Source organism: Mauremys mutica, chromosome 3, assembly GCF_020497125.1.
Source record: "Mauremys mutica isolate MM-2020 ecotype Southern chromosome 3, ASM2049712v1, whole genome shotgun sequence".
Lineage (NCBI taxonomy): Eukaryota > Metazoa > Chordata > Testudines > Geoemydidae > Mauremys > Mauremys mutica.
The window spans coordinates 52,088,906-52,116,577 of NC_059074.1; the positions used below are offsets into that span (position 1 = coordinate 52,088,906).

At 38.7% G+C, this 27,672-nt stretch overlaps 1 protein-coding gene across 1 annotated transcript in view; it reads right to left on the bottom strand.

The window, feature by feature from the left end:
* Nucleotides 1-27,672, bottom strand: part of LOC123366635 (protein eyes shut homolog) — a 220,115-nt gene that overhangs the window by 185,273 nt on the left and 7,170 nt on the right. Inside the window, exons 3-4 of the mRNA XM_045010282.1 lie at nucleotides 26,086-26,210; nucleotides 10,569-10,821 (exon numbers count right to left, since the gene is read on the bottom strand). Of these exons, the coding sequence (XP_044866217.1) occupies nucleotides 10,569-10,821; nucleotides 26,086-26,210 (378 nt within the window). The remainder of the gene's footprint in view (nucleotides 1-10,568; nucleotides 10,822-26,085; nucleotides 26,211-27,672) is intronic.

Sequence of the window (27,672 nt, forward strand, 5' to 3'; positions counted from 1 at the left end):
CACTTTTTCCATGTCCTCTTAGTCATCTCTTTTCTAAGATGAACAATCCTAATGTTTTTAGTATCCCCTCAAATGGAAGCCATTCTATTCCCTTGACCATTTATATGTTTTCTATTAATTCAAGAAAAAACAAGAATTCAAAAAAGGAACGTCTCAAAAAAAAAGTACTGTCTATGGCTCCTCTGTAACACTATGCATCATTGATGCTTCAGAAAACATGAGTTCTGCCTGCAAATAAGACTCCTAGAAATGTAAAGGAATAGTATATGGACATGAAAATTATATGGCAGTAGTTAGATAGCTATATACAGGCACATTTAAAAAGCCAGTATTGCTCTCATGGTCTTCATTTTCCACAAATTTTGCAGATGAAAAATTAGAGATTATTTCTGAAATTGTGGCTCTGTGTTCTCTTTAACCACAAAATCTCTTGCATCACATATCTCTACATACTTGTTTATAATCCCTTTTAATATGTAATGCAAATACACATTAGACAGCACCTCAATGATTCCTCTTCCTAAATGTGTGTGAATGACTTCATCTCCTCCCATCTTGACTACTTTAATTCCTTTTTCTAATGATCAAATAAGCCCTAACTCTCATCCTGTTCTTTAACTCATATCCATTTCTCCTCAAATAACAAAACTTAATCAATCTACTCTCTCTGTCTCTCTACAGGATCCTTCTCTTATACTGACCATACAATCTAGAATAGCCTGACTGTACTTAACTGACTCATTTTTAAAATCTATCCCAAACTCCACCTCTTCTCCATTGTCTGTAACGTCTAACCCTCTTACTAATAAAAGAATTTAATTCTCATTCCCTAAACCTCCACATTTACCTTATATTTATTCATTTGCCAAAATAGTTGGCTAGTGTCTGTACCAATTTGGTTTGTACCAGTGCTAAATAAGACAGATGCTGCTGTAAAATAAATTATATTACGATAGAAATATTGTATTTTTTTAAAAAGATTTAAGTTATGTACTTGGCACTGTATTGCTGGCTGAACTTTCAATTCAGTCTTTCAGAACAACTTTCTTTTGGTATAGATGGACTTCATCTTATGGTACTAAGACAAGAACTAAAAAAGGACTGCACGTAATTTGAGAAAAGCACTCAAAAGGAAAAGGATGGGGCAGGAAAATCACAACCTATATTATAGTACTTTTATTTCCAACCTTCTACAACTGGAGGAAACTGTTAATCTTTTCTTTTCTTTATGTACATGGCATTATAGAGGATTAAAAAGTAACCGTATCTGCTTGAACATTAAATTTATAAGCCAGCAGTCTAGTTTGGCTACTACTAGGAACTAACAGTGCAAAAATCTCCTTTTGCACTCTTCCCCTACATACACATCTTTAATGCCTGTCATTAGAACTCTCTATTGCTGCTTGTGAGAGGTTATAGTTTTGGAGAAAATCCTGTGGGAACCTCTTGTCTGTCATCAAACTGAAGGGACAGTTGGGGCGATAAAGTTTATCCTGTTCTGGATAAAGTTGAACCACCCCTGCTAAGGATCAGTTACCCTAAGGGCTCATAAAATCTCTCTGAAAAAAACAATATTTTGGGTGTTTCAGGATACACAACATATTATATGAAGTGTCAGATATTTTAAACAAATATATCCTAGAACAACATTTTAAAATATTTCGTTATTTCTACAGTATAAAGAAGGAGCTTATTAGAAGTTACTCCTGCACAGTAAAAGGAGAATAAATCCCAAAGACCCTTTTCTTAATTTCTTATCCTGCTATTTCATGTTCTTCTAAAGCAGCCTCAATATTATAATTCTCATGGCCTGTTCACATTACAAGTTGCAGGCTTTTTAAAAATGATTCAGAGATTTTAGTTCTGAGCTGGTTGACAATTTTCTTCCAATGTTTTCTTAACATAACATAATATATTAGAATAATCTGTTGTCCCTCACTCTCAGCAGTTTCCTTAGACTACACAGGGACTTGTACTAAAAATTGATTTTGCAGTTGAAACAGTCAACCTTATATAAACATGTACCTTCTCAAATTTCTTGATCACTGCGCATGAAATCATGGTATAATAGATTAAAGATTTGAAAGTCTGATGTTAACAAATGCTGATGGATGACATTCTTTACATATCTCCATATAATTTAAACAGAACTGAAAAAAAGTTGCTTAATATGCAGATACTGCTACTGAGTTCTAGTGAGATGAATACTAAGATTTATTGACTTCAGAAGTAAATACTCAATGAGTAAAGCTAAAATCAATATTTATCTGAAAGGACAGAGGGACAGAATAGACCTCATGTTCACTGAAATGAAAGATATCTATACCTCCTAATTTGGAAAATATGTAACTGTATGCGCATATGTACAGTTCACATAAATGTTTGTGTATGTACACATACATAACTAGAAAGAGTATACATACATATATACAGTTAAATATATTCTGATTTAGCAAATTAGGAAATTGACAGATTAGGCATGAATGTAACAAAAGAAGTTTTTAAAAATATTGATTAGTTTCCCTTTTCTCATTATGGCCATGGATAATAGCTCACAGACATTTTTCCCATGTTTGTCTCTTGCCTAGAAAGACAGAGGATCTTTCTAGTAGGCGCTTCAAAGATACATCCTATCAAAAAGCCTTTTCAGAAGCAGCAGCTTGCACCTAAATTAAAGTATAAGCAGACTAGGCTTACACTTAACACTTCTGTGTGGCAGTCATTCACCATATCACTGGGGAGGATGTCTGCTAAGAATGAGGACTGCAAACTTATCGAGTTCAGGTCATTTACCTAACTTACAGAGCTGACATTCAAACTCTTGGCCAGGGTTCTGATGCTTAACAGCGTGCTGACCTATATTACTAACATTTTTAAATGCCGAAATTATTCACTCTCTTAATGTTGCATAGACAGGAAGGTTCATTTTAAATCAGTACCATGACTGCAGCTCCTGGGAGCAGTGGGACTAAATACCAGGGGATGAATAATGACATATCTGGCATCATTGATAAAGACAAAGCTTAAAGTAATAATGAGTGTGATAGAAGATCTAGTGAACATAGCTGACAAGTCCATGTGATAAAACAGCATTAGAAGGCAAAGGCATCATAAGCTTAAAATCTCTCATAAACCACCAAATAGAATATTTAATGTAAATTTATATGATCTGAAAAAGGAGAGGTTGGAAGCTATTCCACTGTTATTAGGCGCAACTTGTAAAAACAAAGCAAGGTTCAAGATTTTCCTTTCTACTAACTGCTCTATTTAACGGGGTGTTAAATATTAGCAACAAAGCGAGAACAGAAAGTAAATCATTGGCTGAGTAATGTAATTGAGTATTAAACAAAATGGTGCAAAACATAAGATACTTGTACATGTCAATATGATTATTGCTGATTTTTTACAGTGGTCACCCAATGTTCAAGGCACTTAACAGACAGGCAAGAATACACACTCCTTGTCCTAAAGGGCTTACAACCTAAGCAGAAAGGAAAGGTGGTTTAATATAGGGCAATGATCCCCAAACTTTTTATCTCATGCCCCCTTATCCTTGTCCATACCTCCTCACTTGGCTCCCCAGAGCCAGAACAGGGAGTGGGGCTGCAGCTCCGGGAGGGGGGAGACTTGGACAGGGGTAAGGGACCTGCAGCTGGGGCACAGCTGGGCTGGGAGTGAAGCAGGTTGGCACTCCCTCCCTGTCCCCCCCCATGGGGGCTGGCCCAGGCCCCAGCCACACACCCCCAAACATTCCTTGGCACCCCCCTATAGAGCACACCCCACGATTGGAGACCGCTGATATATTGGATGAGAGGCCATATTAATAAATACAGTAACTTTATGACCTTTATTCACCATAAACACTATGAATTAAGACTAGATACTTGCCTTATAGAAACTGTATATCTTTGAGATGTCTTTTGAACATGGATTCCACTCTTGATGTGCATGGGCTCCATGCACCTGGGATCAGATTCTTTTGGCCAGCAATGTCCGTTGGGACAACTCTGGGCCTTAAATGGCCTTATGTCCCAAACCTGAGGGCACAAAGAACACAATAGGCCCAACCATTCCTCAGTTCCTTGCCAATACAGAATCCCAGAGGAGTAGGACTCTGTAGTAGTGAGGAAGTAGGTTGGGGTTATGGAATCCATTTGTACAACATATCTTGCAGAATCACAATAGGGTAAATAACCTTTCTTTCTTCTTGGAGTTATTGTCCACATGGATTCCACTATTTGTGACTAACAAGGAATTGTTGGTGTGATTAGAGATGGGTATTTGGAGTCCCATTGTTATTATTATTTCATTATTTATTTGTATTCCCATAGAGCGTAGGGGCCACAGACCAGGACCCCATTAAGCTATGTGCTGTACATACACAGAACCAAAAGATGGTCCCTGCCCCAAGAGGCTTATAATCTGAATATAAGACAAGGGCAAATAGGTAGAGGTAGATGTACAAGTAAACAATAAGACAATATTGGTCAGCACAGAAAGCAGTGGTCTCTACACACTAGCAGTCTAACAATGGCTCAAACAGTGACTGCACAACAGAACTACCAAAATAGGCGCACAATCTAGACACCTTTACCAAAGAACAGTGTGTCTTGTAAATGTGTGGATTGAACTTCATGAAGCTGCCCTACAGAATTCAGAAATAGGGACAGTCTTCATAGAGGAAACAGGCTGCCTGAGCTTTAGTGAAATAAGCTCTAATGTGGTTAGGTGGATCCTACTTGGCTAGCTTGTAACATGTTCTTATGCAGCTGGAGACTCATTTTGATAACCTCTGTGAGGCTATTGCCAGACCTGTATGTAATCTTGTCACCAAAGGCCACAGCAAAGATCTAGGAAAGTTCCTGAATGACTTTGTCTTATTCAAGTAATATGACAATACCCTTACAACATCAAGTATATGATGTTTAGCTTTCCCCAGGGCTGAATGAGGCTTGGGGAAGAAAACTGGTAGATGAATAAAATGGGTCACATAGCACTTAAACAATTTTGAGCAGAAGCCTGGGATGAGGCCTGAGACTAACCCTGTGCTTGAAACACTATATAAGGAAGGCTCTCTATAAGGGCCTGAAACTCCTCTACCCTTCAAGTTGATGTAATGGCTACTAAAAAGGCAGACTTAATTGATAAGTGGGATAGGGAACTGGTTGCTAAAGGCTGAAATGGGAGAATCCATCCTATACTGAAGTCCCAAGAGGGAAGGGGTTCCCAAAAATGGGAAAAAACATGTGAACAATCCTTAAAGAATCTAGCCACTGAAGGGTGAGAAAATACAGTATGGCCCTGGATTGGAGGGTGATGTGCAGATATTGCTGCTTGTTGGACCCTTATGAAACTAATAGAAAGTCCAGATAATTCCAGGGTTAGTAAATAATGCAATATCACTGAAATGGATGTTCTCAAAGGAGAATGGACAAATAGAAAATGTTTTCTACTTAGCTTTATATATCAGTATAGTTGAAACTTTCCTGCTTTGGAGTAGAATGTTATGAATTTCAGCTGAACAGCTTTTTTTTGGTGAGTGGGGCTGCATTGAAAGATTCACCAGATCTGAACACCAGAATTGCCTGACCTGTGATGGGGCTATTATCATAATCTATCCAGCATCTTGCTTCTTCAAGACTTTTGCTATCATGCAGATCAGGGGGAAGGCATATATAGTCCCAATGTTGAGGGGATGAGAAAGGCACCTGAACAAGGTGCCCAGTGTGGAGCCTCTGGAGCAGAACACTTGGTATTTCTTATTGTTATCTGGAGCAAATAGGTCAGGAGGGACATGAAATGGGGCACTGAGCCTACTGGATATCTATGAAAAATTAGTAAAGAATGTTAAAAATATTTTTTAAGCCAAGAGGCAAACTAAAACTTAAATAACTACCTATAACAATACTAACTAGCACTAACTGCAACAGTGACAAAAAAGCAGGTGAGCACTGAAAGATTCCATCTGACAGCCATGGGCAGTAAGAAGGAACTGAGGGATAGCTGAACCTACCCTTCTTCCCCCCCCACCCGCCGACACACACCCTTTTATGTCTTCATTTGGGAGGGGTAGCAGAATATCTAGGGCACAGGTGCAGCCCCAACAGAAGCTGCTGGCCAATAGAGTCCAATTGTACATACATAAAGTCCATGTGCACCAAGAGTAAAGTACATATGGATAATCACTCCAAGAAGAATGATTTCTCTTTCCACATACTAAAAAAAGTTATGCCAAAATGCAAGTGACAATATTTTTGTTCCTGCCTTTTACATTCAAGAAAACTTTGTGTGTTCTCTTCATGGTCCAGATTCAACAAAATAAAAGCAATCCGGTTTTCACAATGTAAACCTCAAGCAAAGGTAAAGAAGCTCTGAAAGCTGTAAGCCTTTCTCAGGATTCACTGCCATTAATTTTACAGGCTTTTCCTGGCAAAACGCAGAAGAGTGTTTTGAATATATTCCAACAAAATCAATATTTGTATAGCAGCTTTAAAAAATCTATTATTTTTCCTACTTTAGAATTCATAGGCCTGTTTTTAAATTTTTTTTTCCTAAATCTTCAGACCTCATTTCTGAAAGCGTTTCTGTATTCTTACAAATATACCACTAATGATTGTTCTTAATAAAGTTTTAACCACTGTTTGACTCCTATTTTAGAATAAAAACTAGCAACATAATTATCATATTTTACATATTAAAATAGTTCTCTCCAGGGATAAAAAGCATAGAGCCACCTTGGTCTTTCTCTATTTTTGTAATTAAGCCAACTCTCCCCAAAATGTGAAGAATTGTTCTCTGTGTTGTATTCAAGCAGACAAAGATGTATTTTTTATTAGAAAGAAAGAAAGAATAACACACGTTATACCTGAAATTTTGAAAGACTCATTGTAATGAATTGGACTTGTTCAGTCTCTGATTGCCTGCCAGCAGTATAGCAGTCTCCAACGTACTTTTATATTGATCTGATAGCCTATGTGGCAGTGCATGAAGGATAACCATCTGTGTCAGGTACAGCAGCAGGTGTCATATCCATTGAACTGGCTCCTGCCCTGATTACAATGAATCTGTTTTGAGCACCTGGCAACCATGACAGGCTCTTTCATCTCTATAAAAAACACCAACTCCAAAAGTTTACTGAATATAAATGGGAAACTCACCAGACAATGTCAGCTGATAAAGGCCAGGAGTTGAATCCACTGCAGACATACTATGATATTTGGGTAAAAGACTGTTTAGACTTGTTAGAAGTTCCTTATCATGAATATCAGTACTGAGTGTCCATCTCAAATATTCCCATGAAGTACTGCTAGACTCTTGTAAGGCAGAATTTAAAATCAGATAATCAGCATGAGATAATAAATCCTGTGTTTCTAAAATTTTAGGAGAATGCATTTCTACATGGGGCAATTGCCCAAGTAAAACTGAGTAAGACAGCATGTCACTAGAAGATGCAAATAATGAATGCCCTTCAGGGTAATCAACCATTATGTTTATATATTGAACTTCCATAGGCAGAAGGTGCATATCCAGAACACTTGATTGAACTGTTTTGGAAAATATTTTCAGAGTCTCATCTGAATTGATCTGTAAATTTGTTTTGAGCTCAGAAGAACTATCTGCTATGTGACTGGTAACTGGTTCTTGAAGTGCACCACTCAGCTGAGTATGTAAGAAAGTATCTTGACCCTTTAACTGAAACACGTCCATAAAGAGATCATATAGATTTAATTCCAACAGTAGGATTGGTTTTGCCGTCAGCTTCTCGGCAGCAGTTAATTTTCTTGTCAAATCTTTGTTGATTTCTTGTGAGTACATAATTGATGAAAATGATGGTTCTATAAAGATGGTTTGTGAAGATACAATGGTTACATGAATACATGGAAAAATAGTGTTCAATATTTGCAAGGACATAGATAGAATGTATCCTTCTGTTAGGAATTTAACTGTACTCCCTTTAGTGGGATATGAGGATGACAGTTCTGTGAACTTCACTGATGATGCTATTTCACTAGCTGAAGAAAATGAATGCCCAGAAGTAATAGCAGTAGCTCCCATTAATGTGAACCAGCTGGTTAATATCATTGAGTTCATCCAGAATGTCTCATAAAAAGGGGACTGTTTGCTATGCAAAACTTGATCTGAGAATTCATCAGAGGGTTTTATTTCAGTCATAGAACACATTGTACATGTTTGACTTAATTCACTTAAAGAATCAGCAGACTGTGATTTGATGTTTGAGAGTCTCTGGTCGATGGATGAAAAGATAATAACCAGACATTCAGTGGGAAGGGATGTTTGCATTTGGGCTTTGTGCATAACTAATAAGCTAAAGAAAGCTACCTGTTTTGAAATAAATGTCTTAACAGGAGAATCAAGAGCTACTGAGGGGTTCAGTAAACTCCAGTGCTCTCCTACTGATGTTGAGAAAACAGATGACTGTTCTCCAGTACCCTCTTGAGGCAACCTAGAGAGAATTGAAGGTGCACTTGTAGAAGCAGTTGTAAGCAGGCATCCATGGGAGAGTAATGAGTAACTATTTAATTCAATCTCAACTCCTGGTATGCTACTAATTACTGAACTCACGTCTGTTGCCGATAAAGAAACAGTCTGATGGCTCTCTAATGATGAAGCTTGTGTTGAGTAAACAGAAACTGTCATTAAGGAACAACTGATAAATGGGGTCATATCATACTTATCCTGGGGAAGCAATCCTGACATTAAATCTATGGAAGTACCAATAGCCACATGTGGCAGAGGTGTGATGTCAGACTTTATCTGTGAGACTAGAGCAGCAAAACTAAGAATTTGTGGAGAGAGAACATCTGTTGAGGAAGCTAGCCTGAACATTGTTGAAGACTCTCCAGTGGCAATTACTTCTCCTAGTCTATTGCTTTCAAAAGATATGCTGGAATTTAAGTTAGCCACATCAGTGGTCAGAAGAATCCCATAGCTGACAATGTCTGTCTTTTTCAGACCTTTAAGGACAAAAAGTAGAAAAGAATTAGAAGAAAATAAAAAATGAACAACTTTGGCCCTGGGCTGAATCTGCAGCAAATTGCACTGCCACCTACAAACCATTAATTCTCACCAAGGCATTATATAGCAGACAAATACAACTCCATAAATCATATTCTTAATAAAAGTGTAAGAGAGGTTTTAGTGACCTCAAGAGCTAAGTAAACGCAAACCCTCCCATTACTCACTTTCTGTGTGAGGGCCAGAGTCAGAACAAATGGCATTGCTCAGAACAAAGGTATTAAATTTTCTAAATCAATATAAAAATAAATGAATTACAAATCTTTGCCACTGCGAACTTCAGTGAATTAGTTGATATGATGTGTTGGAAGAATTACTGTTATATTTACTAATTGGATCTCATACAATTTGCTTATCTGCAACTATTACCTACTTAAAAAAAAACATAACGGCGACAAATCCTGAAACGATGAGCCTCTACAGAAAATCAAATGTTAAATAAAACTGCATTACCTAAATAAAACCAGGACCTCTAAAATGACTTACTTCTTATAAAAGTAATCACTTTGGGAGACACTTGAGATAGAAGCAAGCAATTATAGCATTTAATGTACAATGTCCAACATAATGTTTACTACCATTAATTAAATTAATAGATCACAATTTAGGGTGTGTCTACAGTGCAGCTGGAGGTATAATCTCCAGCACTTACTTTGATCAAGCTAGAGTGCTAAAAATAGCAGTGTAGCAAGGCATGCATAGGTGGCGACAATGGCTAGGTTCCTGAATACTTACCTGGGGCCTTGGTTTGGATTAGACTGCTATTTTTAGCGTGGCGGCTTGATCTAAGCAAGTGCATGTATATCTTCGAAGCTGCAAATTATACCTCCAGCTGCAGTGTAGATGTACTATTAAACATATGACAGTCAAAATAGACTCCTACCCTTACAGTACTGTTCAATTTTAGAGAAAAGGTTTCCAAATTAGTGCAAGGGCCTTTAATTTCTCTGCATGTGAAAAACACAGCTATAAACAGTTCAACTGAACAAAAGCTTGATGATATTGTTGTAGATGTTCTTATGTATAAAAACATTCCTAAGCAAAGAAAAGGATGCACTGAGTGAAGATGTGAACTAGAAAAAGAAGGCCAAGGTCCCCATAGAGCAAGGCACATTATCTGCCTGCTGCTGACGAGCCATGGAAGAATAGGAGGTTGGAACTAGGGTCAGAGAGAGCTGAACAGGATATGAGGCAAACAAAATTGTACACACCAACAAAGCTAAATGAAAACTAGGTGACGAGAGAGTTCAATTTTCTGCACTGGTAGGGCTGGGACAGGAAATTATTTTCTGAAAGAAAACACTAAACTTCCAATTATGTTTAGACAGATTAACTAAGGATGGTAAGAAAACTCACATAGAGAGAATGAGGTATAATAGAAAAAAAGAGTTAAGATTTGGAAAACAAACAGAGCAGAGGAAAAGAAAACATTTTTGTTCTACACTGTCACCCGTTATAAGGCACTAAAAAAGAGACAAGTTTCAACATGTGGATTCTTCAGAGCTTCATTCATCCTGTTATCACCATCTTACCTTGGGATAGTTGCATTGTATGAAAATCAGGAGTAGCATGTTTAGACCAAATCCCAGTAGAAACAGATTTTGCTGGAGTAAGATCACTGTCTAAAATCTCAGTAGGGGGCACTCCATCCATTTCAGTGATAGTTTTGTTGCTTTGGGGGATAGCAGGTAAGCAGGTGATATTGTTTATTCCATCATTGCAAAGAAACCCAGCGGAGCAGGTCTGTATTAGGCAATCATTGTAATTAAGCTCACAGCTTCGTCCCTGAAAGAGAATTTTTTAAAAGCCATTTTTGAAGGCCATTTGCATTTTCATAGTCACATTAGATAGTGCAAATTATTGCTTTCTTTTGATTTTAAAACGCACTTTGTTTATACTAGGCTTAAGAACTTTCCAAAACTAATCTAATCCGACATCAAATTTTGTCCAGTGAATTTCATGGCTAATTGTATCTTCCTTGATTTTAAAACAACAATGCCATTTTGTCTTCCTCTTAATACCAAAAACAATTATTAGTAAAAATAAAGATACGTTTCATACATAATGTACATTAGCAAATATCATGATAGTGTTGCCACCAATAATAAAGCTCCTTTTAAAATCATATTTTGTATAATGCAACAATATCCTGGTTGGTGGTTAACATACAATAATACAGAAGGTATTAAACAAAGTATTAATCTTTACACCAACCTGCATGTTTTGCTCTGATTCTATAATTACTTTATGTTCTATTGTCTGGAAATATTGATAGCCCTTTTATGCTTTAACTTGATTTATGTAGCCTGTTGCTGCCACATCCTCACAAAGCAGCTTGTAGCACACTGAAATTGAAGTTAGCTCTTGGGGAAGAAAGAATTGTGGTGTATGTCTAAATAGTCTCAGAATGCATTTCACTGCGACTCTCCATTTTTATAAACACGGTACCCAACCCTCAGGAAGTCTGAAATGTCCATCAATCATATGTTCAAAATTCCTATCCATAGTGCAGTTACAAAGTGAAGAATGAATACAGTTTCTGGGATAGTAATTCTGTGTGTCTGTCTATAAAAGATATAAACTCATGGGTAAAATAAATATACCCGGGCACACAAACATTAAAGCCGGCTTTGGCTTTCTTTTTTAGTTCTGCTAGCCTTCCCTGTTCATTAAAAAACATACTTTCCAATGTTACTCAAGTACCTGGGAGAGAATGGGGACTTGGCTTTACAGGAACTGGGGTTTCTCTTAGATGTGTTGTCCAATTGGATCCCACTTCTGGTGAGCATGAATTTCATGAGCATGTGACTGGATTCTTTTGGCCAGCAGTGTCCACTAGGGCCACACTTTCTGTCTGGATGCCCTCACCCAAGGGAATAAATGGCAGAGCCTGGGTAATTGTCCCTCAGTTCCTTTGCCAACACAGAATTCCAGAGCTCTAGGAGTCTGCAGAAGTGTGGAAGGAAGGTGGGTTGTTGGATCCATGTGAACAATACATCTTGGAGAACAATAGTAAGGTACATAACCATTTTTATTTCTTTCAGTGATTGTCTGTATAGATCACACCTCCCGGCTTGACGGTGGGAACTAAGGAGTTCTATTTAAACAAGGATTGCAGGACAGCTCTACCAAAGCAGACATTCAGTCTGGAAGCCTCAACTAAGGAATAGTGCTGGGTGAAAATGTGGACTCATTTCCATGTAACCATACTGTAACTTTCTAAAATAAGAATGTTCCTTATGGCATCAATACAGGCTACCTCAGGGGAGTGGGCTGCAATGTATATACATGGATCTTACCTGGCTAACCCACAGCAGGATCTTATAGTTAAATATCTATTTATGCAGTCTTTGAGAAGATATGGTCTGAACCTTAATCTTGTCTTCAGAGGTCACAAAAAATCTAGGGGAGTTCCTCAAAGGCCATGTCCTACCAAGATAATAAGATAGTGCCCCCCACATATCAAAGATGTCTAGTTTAGCTTCCTCTTAATTTAAATGAGCTTTGGGGAAGAAAATTGGTAACTGAATAAAAGTATTTAAATTAAAATCTGACTTGATCTTAGACAGAAACTTGTGCTGAGGCCTAAGAGTCACCTTATCTGCATCCGACGAAGTGGGCATTCACCCACGAAAGCTCATGCTCCAATATGTCTGTTAGTCTATAAGATGTCACAGGACTCTTTGCTACTTTTACTTATCTTTATGGAGTACCATGTAATGTGGACCAGCCATGAAAGCCTGAATTTCACCTACGTACTCTCCAAGCTGAAGTTATGGCTGCAAGGAAGATAGTATTCATGGATGGGCTGTATAAGAATAGCTCACTAGGATCTCACAGAGGAGGCCCATTTAGCCTATTAACACTATATTGAGGTCCCAGGGAAGTGGGGAAAATATGAGCATGAGATCCTTGAAGAATTTAGTATCTGTACAGTGAGAGATACGGTATATGGTCCTGAATATGAGAGTAATGTGCAGAAAGTATTGCTAAATATACTCTTTATGGGAAATCTCAATTGTTTTAGGGCTAGTCAATGGAACAAAACAGAAGAAATTTGATTGTCAAGGATGTCAGGTGATTTTGAGGATGCTGAGATGGGATACTCCACACTGGGCCACAAGGGGTTAAGGAGCTGCTCTGGGCACAGCCAGTCCTGCCCCACCACACCTGCAAGAGATACACAGACTGGAGAAAGAGTTAAAAAGGAGAAGAACAGCTTATTTGTGGACAGGCCAGGGAAGTTTACCTTGCAACTCCTGAGGAAAGGCCTGAGGGAAAGCAGGATTTCTCCCATCACCAGCTGCCTGATTGTCCTTCCCTGAGGGGAGGGAGGGCTTGTCTCTGATAGACCCTGAGAAGGATACATATTCCCCTCCCACATACTAACCCAGTTTATTTGTGTTCATTCCTCATGTTTTGTATATTGACTACCCCTGAAAGGGAGAGACTTGGTACTGACCTGACCAGTGTGCCAAGGCACATGAGGAGGCAGCTGCCACCCCAAGAGAGAGAGAGCTACCTTGCCGAGCCAAGCCCAAGTGGTGAGCTGACCCCCTTCACAGTCTCCTGTTACAGACTGCGAACTCTGATAGGAAGTGGCCCAGAGATTGAGATCTTAAAGTGCTCCTGGGTGTCAGACCCTTTTGTTACCCTCACAGGGCCCTAAGTCAGAGCCCAGTGGATTGGAAGGCCACAGCTCGTCTACCAACCCCCCACCCTTCACATGTCCAAGGGTTACAGCCCCCTGACCACTGGGCAACTCTCCTCATGAGCAAAGACCATCACAGATGCCCAAATAGAAAACTTTTTCCCACTTTGCTATGTAAATCAGTCTAGTAACGTTTTTTTTTGTTTGTTTTTGGTTTTTTGGTTTTTTTTTGAAGTGTGGGTTGTTTATTTGTTTTTGCTATGAACCAGAATGTTTTGAACTTTAGCTGAATAGCTCCTTTCTGTGGCAATTAATCATTTGGCATGTTGGCTGCCAGATGTAAGGGTGATGGATTTGGGTGCAGGATCTGTCTGATTCTGTGAGACTGTCATGCAGCATAGGTAATGTGATTGGTGCTGCATTGACAGGTTGGTCAGATTCAAGTACAAGAATTGCTTGGCCAATGCTAGGGCTCTGTATGATCTCAGTTCCCTGAGGATACTAAGTACCAACAGGACTGACCAGTAGGTGTGCATCAATCCCATTGTCCAAAAGGTATCTGAGGAAGGTATCTGATTTTCTAGAGAACTCTGAATGTGTGGCAGGTACAATCTGATTAAGTAGACAGAAAATCCAAAACCAAACGGCCTCTTAAAAGAGTGGAGATAACCTTACCCCCCATCCATTGAGCTGGCACATGGCTGTGATATTGTCTGTCAGCACTTGGATTGTGGAAACCTAGACTGTGGGAAGTACGCTTTGCATGCCAGGCAGAAGGCTCTGAAATCCACAATATTTAGGTGGCAGTGAAACCTGGCTTGTGAGAATTGGGATGCGTACCCCAGCATGCCCAGTATGGTCATGAGTGATGATAAAATATTGGACTGATGGACATAGAGAAGGATACCAGTGGGGCCTGTTCCTTATGAGACCTATGCCTTTTCCTGCTCAGAGAACATTTTCTTGAGTTCCTCCCTAATTCCCAAAGTGATAACCACAGAGAAGAAGAGTAAGCAGAGGATGATTCCCTTCTTAATAAATAAGGAGAAAATGAAAAGGAGTACTTCTTATCCAGCAGTCAGGCTACCCTGTATTGTATGGTAGAGTGTTCCTGTGTCTCTTCTATCCAGGAAGGGAGGTGAGTTGGTACAAATGCCAGAGTTCCTGCTGGTGTAAGTATGGTGATAACAATAGTACCAAGAAGTTCAGGATGGAGATGCTGAGTACCAGAATGCTGAGTACCCAGAGTCTTGGATATCAGACAGTCCGTGCTGGAGGAAAATATGGTCCCAGATTTCACCACTACCACAGACATTCATTTCACTTTGGTTCCTATGTACCAGAGTGACCCATCTTAGGTCATTGCTATGCTTTGATTTTAGAGCCTGAGACAAGTCAAACACATGGTGACTTTTGAGTCCCACTTTCATAGGCACTGGTGGAGAGGGGTGGGGGGTCTATGTCTTAGCTCTGAAGGAAGACTTAGCTGCTCTGTTTGTCTCAGAAGCTAACATCTTTGAGTGAGCCTGAGAGCTCTAAGATGAACCACAGTTCACAGGAGCACTCAGGGACTAAGCCTGTTCAAGCCTGTTACAGCCTTTCTCCTGAGTATTTGGAGGCTGAAGAGGCTTTCATGAACACTCTAGGAGGAATAATTTAAGGCTAGCGTCTCTTGCTTTCAGAGTTCTTTTGGAAAAGGAACGACAAAGGTACACATATTGTTCGTTGTTCGGCAGAATAACCGCCTCACAAGAGGGGCAAATTTTTAACCCTGGATAATTTGTATCAGGCATAGAGGCTAGGTCCCAATACCAGGAAAGTCCCTACCAGTAATAAGTCTTTTTTTTAAGCCAACAGGAATAAAAACAATCAGAAAAACTGACAACTATATTATCTAGATTAATATACTAACTATATATATATATGGGATTTGAGTCATGCAGCATGCAACAAAAGTGGACACTGCCAAACATTCTGTTTTATACCCACAGATAATTTAAAGGAACTGTGGGATGCTTGGACTGTTTTCATTTTTATACCTCTGGGTGGGGGAGGGTTGTGAGGGCATTCAGATTCCAGGCATGGCCCCAATAGACACTGCTGGACAAAAGATTCTGAACTTGAATACCTGGGGTGCATGCTCACCAGAAGTGGGATCCATGTGGACAATTATCAGAAGGTGAATAGGAGTTTTTGGACTCATATGAAACAAAATTTCAACTCCAATTAAACCTGGATGGAATTAAAGGAATCTCAGAAAATGAACTAAAGAAAAAATAGAGTTAAGACTAACTTTAAAGCTATATTGAGAATTTCTCATCACGATAAAAACAAAATAACCATGAAGTTTAAGCAGCAAAGAATCCTGTGGCACCTTATAGACTAACAGACGTTTTGCAGCATGAGCTTTCGTGGGTGAATACCCACTTCTTCGGCTTGCATCCGAAGAAGTGGGTATTCACCCACGAAAGCTCATGCTGCAAAACGTCTGTTAGTCTATAAGGTGCCACAGGATTCTTTGCTGCTTCTACAGAACCAGACTAACACGGCTACCCCTCTGATACTTGACATGAAGTTTAAGAAGTTTTACATCCTGCAGCATATGCATTAGCATATTCATGAACTGCAGTTGCTACCAAAACCATCCCATAAAAGTGTTGAGCCAATGAAAAGCTGAGAGCAGCTATTTGAATCCAGCCAAGTCCCTGACAGAGTTGTGTCTTTCACCTTCTGAGAAACTATGGAAAGGGTAAATCTCTCTGAATTGAGATATGAACTCAGTAATCTTATCTCAACAGTCTTGTTTTATATTAGCCTATTCATTTCATCTTTTTCAAACAAGCAAACTACAGCAAGAAGACTAAAAGGAAAGAAGCCGCAACATAGCAACAAGAAGCAGCAAGCTTCCAGTCTAGAATGCATCTGCAAGAGGATGACATCACCAAGACTTCAGCAACATTGGTGAGACGGTGATTGCAAAAGCACTACTAATGGATTAAATTTAAACTGTTCTTGTTAAAAAAAATATGGCATGTTGAAATGCCATTATAATTTAAGATACTAACTTCTCCTGTTAAACACCAGATTGTTCAGACTCTTTACTCCTGGAGAGGCGACATAAGCTAACCTTGATAAACCGAAAGAAGTGGGATGTAATTTAAATTTAAAATTGGTAGTATTCATTAATTTGCCTGTCTCAAAAACCACTCGTTAAGAGGACTTGGGTGTGTAAAAAAATTATTTCATTTGAGTAATTCTTGAATGGTTTCTTCTAAGTAACCAAGTTAATTAAGTTCCATGACATGAAAAAAAAATTAAGATCACTTACCTCTGCCCATTTATAAATTGATTTTACGTTACCTATGATCCCTAAACAGAAATCATCAGCCCTTAAAGGAAATTCCCTTGCTCATCTATAAACTGTTTTAGTTATCTATGATACTCTAAGAGTAATGATATGGGGAATAATATACTTTGTTCTTAACTTACCATTCTCTAAGGTATAGTATCTCTGTTGAAAGCTCTCCACAGAGAATGGAAAGAACAGACTGGGACTGAGATAACCATTATTGACTGCTTGATTTTGTTTTTGTTTCATTGCCCCCTTTTCCTTTCTTTATTAATACATATTCATAATAAATAATTGTATTTTGCTTTTCTTTGATCATGATGAGAACCTCATGTGACAAAAATAATATAGGTCTGATCCCTGAATTAGCATTTTGAGAAACAATTATTAAGATTGGGCCTATTTCCTTTTTCTCTAGATTATGTTTTTTAGTAATTTCAGGGATAAATTTATTTGGTGCTCATCACCTACATATACTCTTTTGCACCCCAGAAGCCATTCCATAATTTTACCCAGGATTGATGTCAGACTTACTGCCCTCCTGTTACCTGGGTCATTCCAGTTACTCTTTTTAAACATTAGTGTTTCACCAGTCCTCTGGAACATCCCCAGAGCTGAATTTGTTAAAAATCTACAGTAGTCATTCACAGAACATCCTCAGCCAATTCTTTTAATAGCCTTGGATGCCAGTTATCCAGTCCTTCTGATTGACGAATATTTAACTGTAATAGCTGCTGTTTAACATTCTTTCTAATTACTGATGGAATAGGAAGTATTTCCTAATAACTGTAAGATATGACTACATCATCCTGCTTTTCCAGTTAAAGAACAGAAATACTTATTGACTATTTCTGTTTTTATCCCCTGCATATTGCTTGATGATGTCACTGGACCTATAGTAATTTATTTAGGATTTAAATTGTTCTGCATAAGGGCTTTCTGTCACCTCAGGGGCAAGGCCCAAATGTTAAAGGAGATAACACCATGTTATGACTTGTTCAAATGTTTATGTAAACTCAGAAAAAGCTGCATTTTAAACTTTATCTTGCTTTAATTTCCTATGTCACTTTCTTTCATATTATATTTTGGAAAATGAACATAGCTTTGGTTGTTATGGTTAGTGATTTGAATAGAATATTTGATGCAAGTTTTTAACTGCCAATTGTATACTGCAACTAGTAAACGCCATTTAGTTTAAAAGGCAACTAAACCAAAGTGTCTTAGCACAGAACAGGACACCTATCTTGTCTAAAACATCATTTGGCAAAGAGATAGTTTTATCTAAAACAACAGGCCTTGCAAAAGTAAGATCCTGACATCAAGAAAATGTTAAGCACAAAGAGGAATCATGAGTGAGGATATGTTATCAGAATCATAAGACTAGGTAGTAAAATGGATTCTTTTGTAATCACTCTAAAATCTTCCTCCTTGAAATCTTATGAAAAACATTGATAGTTGAGAAATATTTTGTAGAAAACCTTTATTCATTTCCTAAATGTTCAGATGGCAAGTCATTGTAGAATAGATGCAGATATGTTAGCTAAATGCAAAACGTCTAACGTAATTTCCTAATACCATTGCCATATAAATGGTAAAAATGCTTTATATTCCAAAATGGAATCTAATGACCTTCCTAAACTAACAACTAATGTGAAAAAGCCATTTAAATACAGAATATTTATATTCACAGGGAATTAATTAGCTATCTGGCAAACTCAAACAATTCCTCACCCAACTCAGAAAGACAAAAAGAATAATTTCTTCCAAAGTTGTTACAGAAACAACAACTTTTAAAAATAATTATTTAAGGTAAAAACTGTCTTTAAAAACACTTAATTTTAAAAAGACTGTTTTGAGGACTAAAATCTCTCAAGACCTTTTTTTTTGCAATAAAAGTTCAATTCCCGTTAAACCCTGATTAAACTGACTACATAGTTTGGAAAACAGACTGAATAAAAAGAAACAGTTAAAACTAACCTTAAAACTTATGTGAGATTTTCCTGCCCCAGAAAATAAAGACAATTAGAAGTGCGTTGCATATTCATAAAGTGCCTGCCTATTCAGGAGCTGAAGATGTCACCAAAACCAAAACCCAAAGGGATGGAGCTAATGAAAGGATGACAGCAGCCAGCTTGAATCTAAAACACTGAAGTAAGCACCTCTCTCACACACACTCCCTGCTACCCTACATAGACACACAGTACTCATCAACTTGTCCTGTCTATTTCTATAAGCAAGCTGCCACAGACAGCGAAGAACAAAGACACTATCAACAGAGAAACCTCAAGAAAATCAACCCAAGGATGACATCCCCAAAACATGGATTGGGGAGAGGAAATTAACTAAAACACTAGCAATGGATTAGATTTAAAATCTATTGTAGAAATTTTATTGCGATTGGGAAATGCTCTTTTAACTTAATATATTAATAGTTTCTCTCATTAATCACCAGATGGTTATATCATGTATTCCTGGAAAAACAGCAGGGCTAAACACTGGTAAACAGAAAAAGTGGGATTTAATTGGATTTAAAATTCATAATATTTGCTAATTAGCCTTTCTTTAGACAGCTCCTTAAATGTCTTCTTTTTAAAAAGCTGATTTAAATATTTCCTTTGATTCCATAGGATTTAGTTAAGATTGTTTACTTTGCCCATTAATAAAATGTATAGGTTATTTATGATAACCTGGCATGATCCACCTGTCCATAATATTATTTTGCACATTCATAAACAGTTTTTAGTTACTAAGATTGGACTCACAGTAACGATGGGAAATAATATCTTGTATATACCAAGAGAAAAGAGCCCTAATAAAGGCAGGCTCACTCTCAAAGATGTAATTTCTGTTAAAACTGCTCCACAAAGAGGCATACCGAATAGGGTGAAATGAAAGTACCAGATTCATTTGTGTTCTGTCATTTGTGTTGTTTAGTTTAATATTTCCTCTTCTTTTTTGAAGAATAAAATAGCCCTTGTTAATAATTGTGATTATTTTGCTTAGTTTTAATTGCGGAGTCCGTTAAGGTATGTGTGATGGGGTAGCCACCCCACATTGGTATATATGGGGTTAACAGAGGCCCAGGGAAAAGCATCCAATAGGAAAGAGGCTGTGAGGAACAGCCAAAACAGGCCCAGCAGGTCCATATAACAAGAACCACAGGGGAGAGTGGGGTCAGTTGCTGCCTGGAGTTCAAAAAGGGAGGACTGGGTTCTTAGCAGGAATGGAAGTTAGCACCATGGAGAGAGCAGCTTCTGGCAGAGACTAGGGTGGTGTGAGAAGGAGCTCCTGGCTGGCTTTTAGGACTGACAAGCTGAGGCTGAGGGTGAAGGAGGTGCTGGGGCTGCAGGGAAGTGGCCCAGGAAAACGTACTGAGAAGCAACACATGGCTGCCGTCCACAGGGTCCTTGGGTCGGGACCCAGAGTTGTAGGCAGAGCCGGGTTCCCCCCCATTCACCACTGAGGAATTGGCAGGACAGTTGGATGGCCGTATTAAACCCCGGAGCGAGGGAGCACAGATGGTGTCACAGCTAGAGGGCCGTGTCTTGAAGAGAATGCTGCAGTCCCTGGAGTGACACAGGTCAGAGAGGGTGAGGCACCATGGGGGGAGGGCATACCAGCCTGCAGAGCTAATCCCCAAGATGGCCAGCAGGAAGCACCAGTGTGGTGACTACAGCCCCACTGCAGTATGGAAAAGAATTCTGTTACTAAAACTTACTAAAATTTGGGGGATAAAATTACTTCTCACTCAACACCACACACACACACTTCTCTTAACCAGGATATTTCTTAACCAAATAAAATGATATCTTATGTGATTATCAAACTGTGGGTTTTTGTGCATCTAATAAATCATTCTTAAACTGCACCCAATTTTGATTCAAATTTTCATGAATAAATGTTTCCTCTGACTCTGTTTTGCTCATGATTCTTTCAGCTTTGGGAAATGGGCCCTCTTTACCCACCAACTATATATATATTATAGGTTGGGACTATATTATGAATATAATAACGGTCATACTAGGACAGACCAATGGTCCATCTGCCCCCGTATCCTGTCTCTAATAGTGACTAGTGTCAGAGGCTTCAAGGAGAATGAACTGAACAGAACTGCACTTTTGAGTGATCCATCTTATGTCATCCAGTCCTAGCTTCTGGCAGTTGGTGCTGGTTAGGGCTCAGCTGGAGTACTATGTCCAATTTTGGTCAACAACCTATAGAAGGAAAGTCAAGAAACTGGAAAGGATCCAGAGCCAAGCAATAAAGATGATCATAGGGATAGAATGCAAAGGCTGAAGGAACTGGATATGTTTAGTTTGGAAAAGAGGAGACTAAGGGGGGAATATGATAGTAGTCTTCAAACACTTGAAAGACTGTAATAAAAAGATGGAGAAAAGTTGTTCTCTTTTGCCACAGAGGGCAGGATAAGAGGCAATGGGTGCAAACTAGAGCACAGCAGATTTACATTAAATCTCAGGAAAAACTTCATCACTGTAAGAACTAGGAAAATGGAACAGACTGCCTAGGGCGGTTGTGGAAGCTCCTTCGCTGGAGGTTTTCAAAAGGAGGCTGGATAGCCATCTATCTTGGATGGTTTAGACACAACAAATCTGCATCTTGGCAGGAGGCTAGACTACATGACCCTTGCGGTTCCTTCTAACACTATGATTCCATGACAATCTTGGCTAATAGCCATGGATGACCTATCCTCCATGAATTCATCTAATTCTGTTTTGATTCCAGTTATATTTTTGGCCTTCACAACATCCACTGGCAATGAGTTCCTCAAGTTCACTGTGCAGTGTGTGAAAAAGTACTTATTTACGTTAGTTTTAAACATGCTGCCTATTAATGTAATTGGGTAACCCCTGGTTCTTGAATTATGTGACCTAAATAACGCTTAGCTATTCACTTTTAAACTCATAGACTTTAAGGTCGGATGGGACCCTCATGATCATCCAGTTTGACCTCATGCACACTGCAGGCCACAGAACCACACCACCCACTCCTGCAAGTGACCTGTGCCCCATGCTGCAGAGGAAGGGGGAAAAAAAATCTCTGCCAATCTGACCTGGGGGAAAATTCCTTCTCAAACCCAAATATGGCAATCAGTTATACCCTGAACATGTGGACACGACTCATCAGCCTGACACCTGGAAAATAATTCTCTGTAGTGACTTAGAGCTCTCCCTATCTAGTGTCCCATCAAAAGCCATTGGAGAGATTTGCTGCTAGCAGTTGCAGATCAGCTACATGCCATTGTAGGCAATCTCATCATACCATCCCCTCCATAAATTTATCAAGCACAGTCTTGAAGCTAGTTAGGATTCCCCCCCTCACTGTGCCCCTTGAAAAACTGCTCTAGAACTTCACTCCTCTGATGGTTAGAAACCTTCATCTCATTTCAGATCTGAACCTGTTGATGGCCAATTTATATCCATGTGTTCTCTGTCCACAATGGCCAGGTCGGGAAGAGCAATGTGGGCAACTATGGGGATCCTGGGGGTCCCTCCACCTTCCCTGGGCAGAGCTCTGCAGGGCAGGGTAGGGGGCTGCTTTTGGCCCTGTCCCACCCCTGCTCCCCTTCCTCACTCTGGCTTTTCGCTTGGTCAAGGGCGAGGCAAACAAGATCAGTACAGAATAGGAATTTGCTCTGAGTGATTAGCTGAGAACAATCGAGAACTCTGGCAGTGCCTTAAAACTTAGTTCAAAAAGGTTAAACATACAAAGATATTCCTAGCACAAAGCTTTCCTTAAATCTAATTACTGTAATAAATAGTGATTTCTGGATTCTGAAAGGAACAACTGCCCTGCATGACACCCATGCATCATAAAATGTCTTAATGAAATTCAAAGAACAATGTTAGATAGAAAACATATTCCTTCACTTGGATAAAGTACTTTTTTAATTTAACAAAGTGAATTCTATTTAAATTCAATAATTTGATTTCAGTTATGTGATAAAGTATATTTGTAACAGTTTGGCTGCTGTAGGTGCAAAGTATTTAAATGAAATGAGGTGAATTTTTAAAGGTTTATATGACTCCTGTTGACTTTAACGAGTTTCTCTTAGATGAAACAGTGCAGTAACCCATTATAGACAGGGTTTTTTTCCTTTGCATATTTTGGTTTTTGATAACAGCAATTTGTAAGACAGGAAACATTCCCCAACTGCTCCTAACAGAGCATGTGTGCACATGCAGACACACATGATCCAACTTTATTCACTACCTAGAGTTTCCTTTGCTGTTCAGTCTGTAATTCATCAGTTCATGCTCTCTGTTTTTGTGGATTCTGGAGTAACTCTGAAGTCCAAAGTGTGATGTGCATGCTCATGAGCAGGTCGGGCAGACAAAGTAATTGATGAGTGTCTTGGTAGCTATAGCAGTGGTATGACACTTTTCCCGTGCAGCTAACAGTCGATTATTTCTGTCCTCTTCAAAGGCTTGGAAAGCTCTAGGTGTTGTGTGTTGCCAGGCTGATCTATTTGATGCAGCCTTCTCGAAATCATCTGGTTTTATTGCACCAAAGCATATGCTATTCTTGATGCTGTCCTTGTATCACTTTCTGGGTCAACCTTGATTCTGATGTCCTTTTGCCAATTCTCCATAGAAAATTTTTCTGGGGAGTCGATGTTCAGGCATCCTAATGATGTGTCCAAGCCAGCGTAGTTGTGCTTTTATCAGCACGGCCTCAATGCTTGTGGCATTTGACTTTTGGAGAACCTCACAGTTGGTAATTTTGTCTTACCAGCAGATCCCCATAATGGCATGCAGAGACCGCATATGGAAGGCCTCTAGCGGTTTGATATGCCATTTGTATGGTGTCCAGGTCTCACAGCCATAGAGGAGAGATGTGAGCACATAAGTGTTGTAAAGTTTTATTTTTGTTGAGAGGGTTATGTTGTGGGATTTCAGGACTTTGTAGCTTTCCTAGTGAGTGAGAAACTTTCTGTATCCTATTCGTGATCTCTTTGTCAAGAGATCCATCATTGGAGATTTTGCTGCCGAGATAGGTATAATTAATAACTTGTTTTACTTGGATTCAACTAATGGATATGGTACAGAATAGAGTGGTGAAGATGATTGATGCAACACCACACTTTTCTCCAGGTTGATTGTAAGGCCAAACAATTTTGATACTTCGGCAAAGCAATCTACGATGTACTGGAGATCTCCTTCAGTGTGCTAGGAGGGCACAATCATCCACAAAGAGTGCTTCTCTTATTAGTAGTCCTGTTACTATTGTTTTTGCTTTAAGCCTTATAAGATTGATTGTTAATTTAAATAACTATAAAAAAACCTTCCCACCAGAGCTTGTGTCACCTGTTTTTTTGTTTTTTTTACAGTTCCTTCACATACAACTTAGAATCATAGTGTTAGAAGGGACCACAGAGTCATCTAGTCTAACCCCCTGCCAAGATATAGGATTTGTTGTGTCTAAACCATCCAAGACAGATATCTATCCAGCTTCCTTTTGAAAACCTCCAGTGAAGAAGCATCTACAACCGCCCTAGGCACTCTGTTCAATTGTCCTACTGTTCTTATGGTTAGGAAGTTTTTTCCTGAGATTGTATCTAAATCTGCTATACTGTAGTTTGAACCCACTTCTCTAATAGTTCCTTCTGACTGTGTCGGGAACCTCAAACCTCTTTATATCCTAAGTTGAAGGTAACAGATCCCACCTGATGTGGCTGCTAGAAGAGTCAATAGAACAGTTTTACATCTTTTATACAGAGTCATAGAACCTGTAACCTTGTAATACATCTGTAAAAAAATATTGTTAGATTGTGGTAGTCCATGAGAATTTTGGAACAATATAGATACTTCCATATTGGACTGGGTCAAATTCCCATTTTATTTTGATAAGGAGAGTCACTAGTTCTAATTAACAGTTCATTGTTTCACACTAGTGCTCTAAAGTCTGAAATAAGGGCTAGCTGACATTGCTTCTCAGTTTTACACACACATTAATATTTCTTCTCTGTTCATTCCAGCTTCAAATGATCTGTTCCTCAGATGAAGAAGATTTCTAGTTAATGTTCCCTAATCCTATAAAATTTAAGGTCTCAATACAGCCTTTTTATGTGACAAGTTAATTAGAAGGCTTTTATCACAACTAAATATAAAGGTGGAAATAGAAAAGAATATGATGACCACTTTAAAGATATGTAAACCTGAGGATAACTACTATTGTGCAAGAAGCATATATTAAATGACCATTTGATAACCTTGAAAACTGATGTCAATTATTTAGGTAAATGTCTTAATGGCTTACCTGCAAACTGATAATTTTAAGTTTATAAATTGAAAATAAGTATAATAGTTGCCATTCAAAATAAAAAAAATACCTAACTCTTTTCATCAGTTGATCTCAAAGTGCTTCATGATGTTTAATGTATTTATCCTCCCAATATGCCTGTAAAGTAGGGAAGTACCATTATCTCCATTTTACTGTTGATGGACTGAGGCACAGAGAGGCTATGGTGTTTAGGTGCCTTAGCTCCTTTGTGGGTCTGGCCTTAAGTGACTTGCCAAAAGTCAAACAGGAAGTCTGAGTTGGAGAATGGAATTGAATCCAGGTCTCCAAAGTCATAGGTTAGTGCTCTAATCACTGGACCATCAACATTTACCCACAATTACCACAGAGTGGAATGCTATATCACTATTGTTTCCAACTTTAAGTAAAGAGAGATGCTACCATATCTCAGATACCACTGTTTAGCAACTGTAAGTAATAGTGACACATACAGTACTTTGAAGTGATAGATGATTCAATATATATTTCAAAAATTATTAATAGAGGTTGATGGTACTGACAAATCCATTACAATACACTTAAATTGCATTAAATCATGTTTTGCTAGTGTTGGATGAACAACAATTTGGAATAATAGAGATGCTACAATAGCAAGAGTTGTTAAAATTGTCCAGTTGTTTGGAAACTAGGCATTATCTGAATGAGGATAAGGAAAGGAGTGAAATAAAGATGCATTTGTGCATTGATAGTAGAAGATCTGCAGGGAAGTAATAAAAATGTAGAATCGTACCACAAATCCAGGTTTGCAAAAACAGGTGTAACCCAAGCTGGGTTCCTTCTGGACGCAGATGCCATGTACACAGGGATTAGAGCTACATTCATCAATATCCTCCTCACAATTCAAGCCTGCCCATCCTGTCAAAATAGAAAAACATGCTTACTCAAAAAAAAACAACAAAAAAAAACCAAAATAACCCCAAACCTATAAATCTATACATTGACCTTAGGTCAGGTAGTCACATAAAAGTAAACACAAATAGCCCTGGCATATATCTATGTACAGAGAGAGAGCTGAGTATGTGAACTGACTACATGATACTGTAGGGGAACTAAGTGTAAAGTATTTATTTAGCAACAGGCAATATTATAAAAAAAGGCCAAGGCATACAGATCTCACTAGTTCTGGTACTTAATTAAGACATTAATACTCTTAGGATGTTATAGAAATAATAAATAATAATACCTACTTCTGCTGCCAGATGTCAGCAAGTGTGCAGCCAGGAGGAGAAGACCTGGCCATATCCCAGCCTCACTGAACATACTGCTGGAAGTTAACTAAACCTCCAGCTCAAGGGACAGCTATATCTATATTATTGGCTGGACCTTGTGCCAGTTCAGGGGTCAAATATTTCCTGTAACCTCTTGTCCCATCGCACACCTGTGCAGGAGCATCCAGAACCAGCCCTTACTTTAGTAAAATTAAAAGAATATGAGATTTTTTTGTCCCCTTTTTCACATTTTATGCTGGTGTTGCCCATGCTTTGAGACAGGATACTGGACTAGATGGACCAGCATTCTAATCTTGTATGGCAATTCCTATGTTCCTGTATAGATTCTAATCAGGTCCTCATGCATTAACATAGTGTTGCACTGCTTAGCTTGCCAATGCTCTGGGTAATGTCTGTTTGTTAAAGTCTATGTCTTGCTCACTCCACTGTTAGATGCTGGGAGAACTGTGGAAGCAGCATACTTATCTATACATCTTAACCCAGAACAATGAACCTTATTATAGAAAAAAAGAGGTTGCTTACCTGTACAGAGACTGATATTCTTTGAGATATTTTGCTAGATAAATATTCCACAGTTGGTGAGTGAATGTCCAGTGCACATGTCACAGAATTTTCTAGTCAGAAGTATCTAACAGGGAGGTGCATGTGCCTATGTTCTCACGCACTTTGCAAAGGTGTAAAGAGTCAGCCACTCTGCCACACCCAATTCCTTTGCCACCTGGATGTTGGGACTCTCAAGTAGCAGGAATTATAACTAGGTTATGGAATATGTATACAGGTTACATATCTCAAAGAATATCAGTTACTGTACAGATAAGTAACCTCTTTTTTCTTCTTTCAGTGCTAGTCCAGATACATATTCCACAGTTGGTGACTCCCAATTGGTAGCCCTCATTGAGGGCAGGTATAAGAAGCCTTTGTAAACATGGATTGTAACCCATGTCATCCCTGGCTGTTTGTATCAGTGCATAGTGCTTTGTGAACATGTGTATGGATGACCAGGTTGCTGCTATGCAAATATCTTGGATAGGCAGATTTGCTAAAGAGGCCATGTAGGTGGACTGTGCCCTTGTGGAGTAGACACTTAT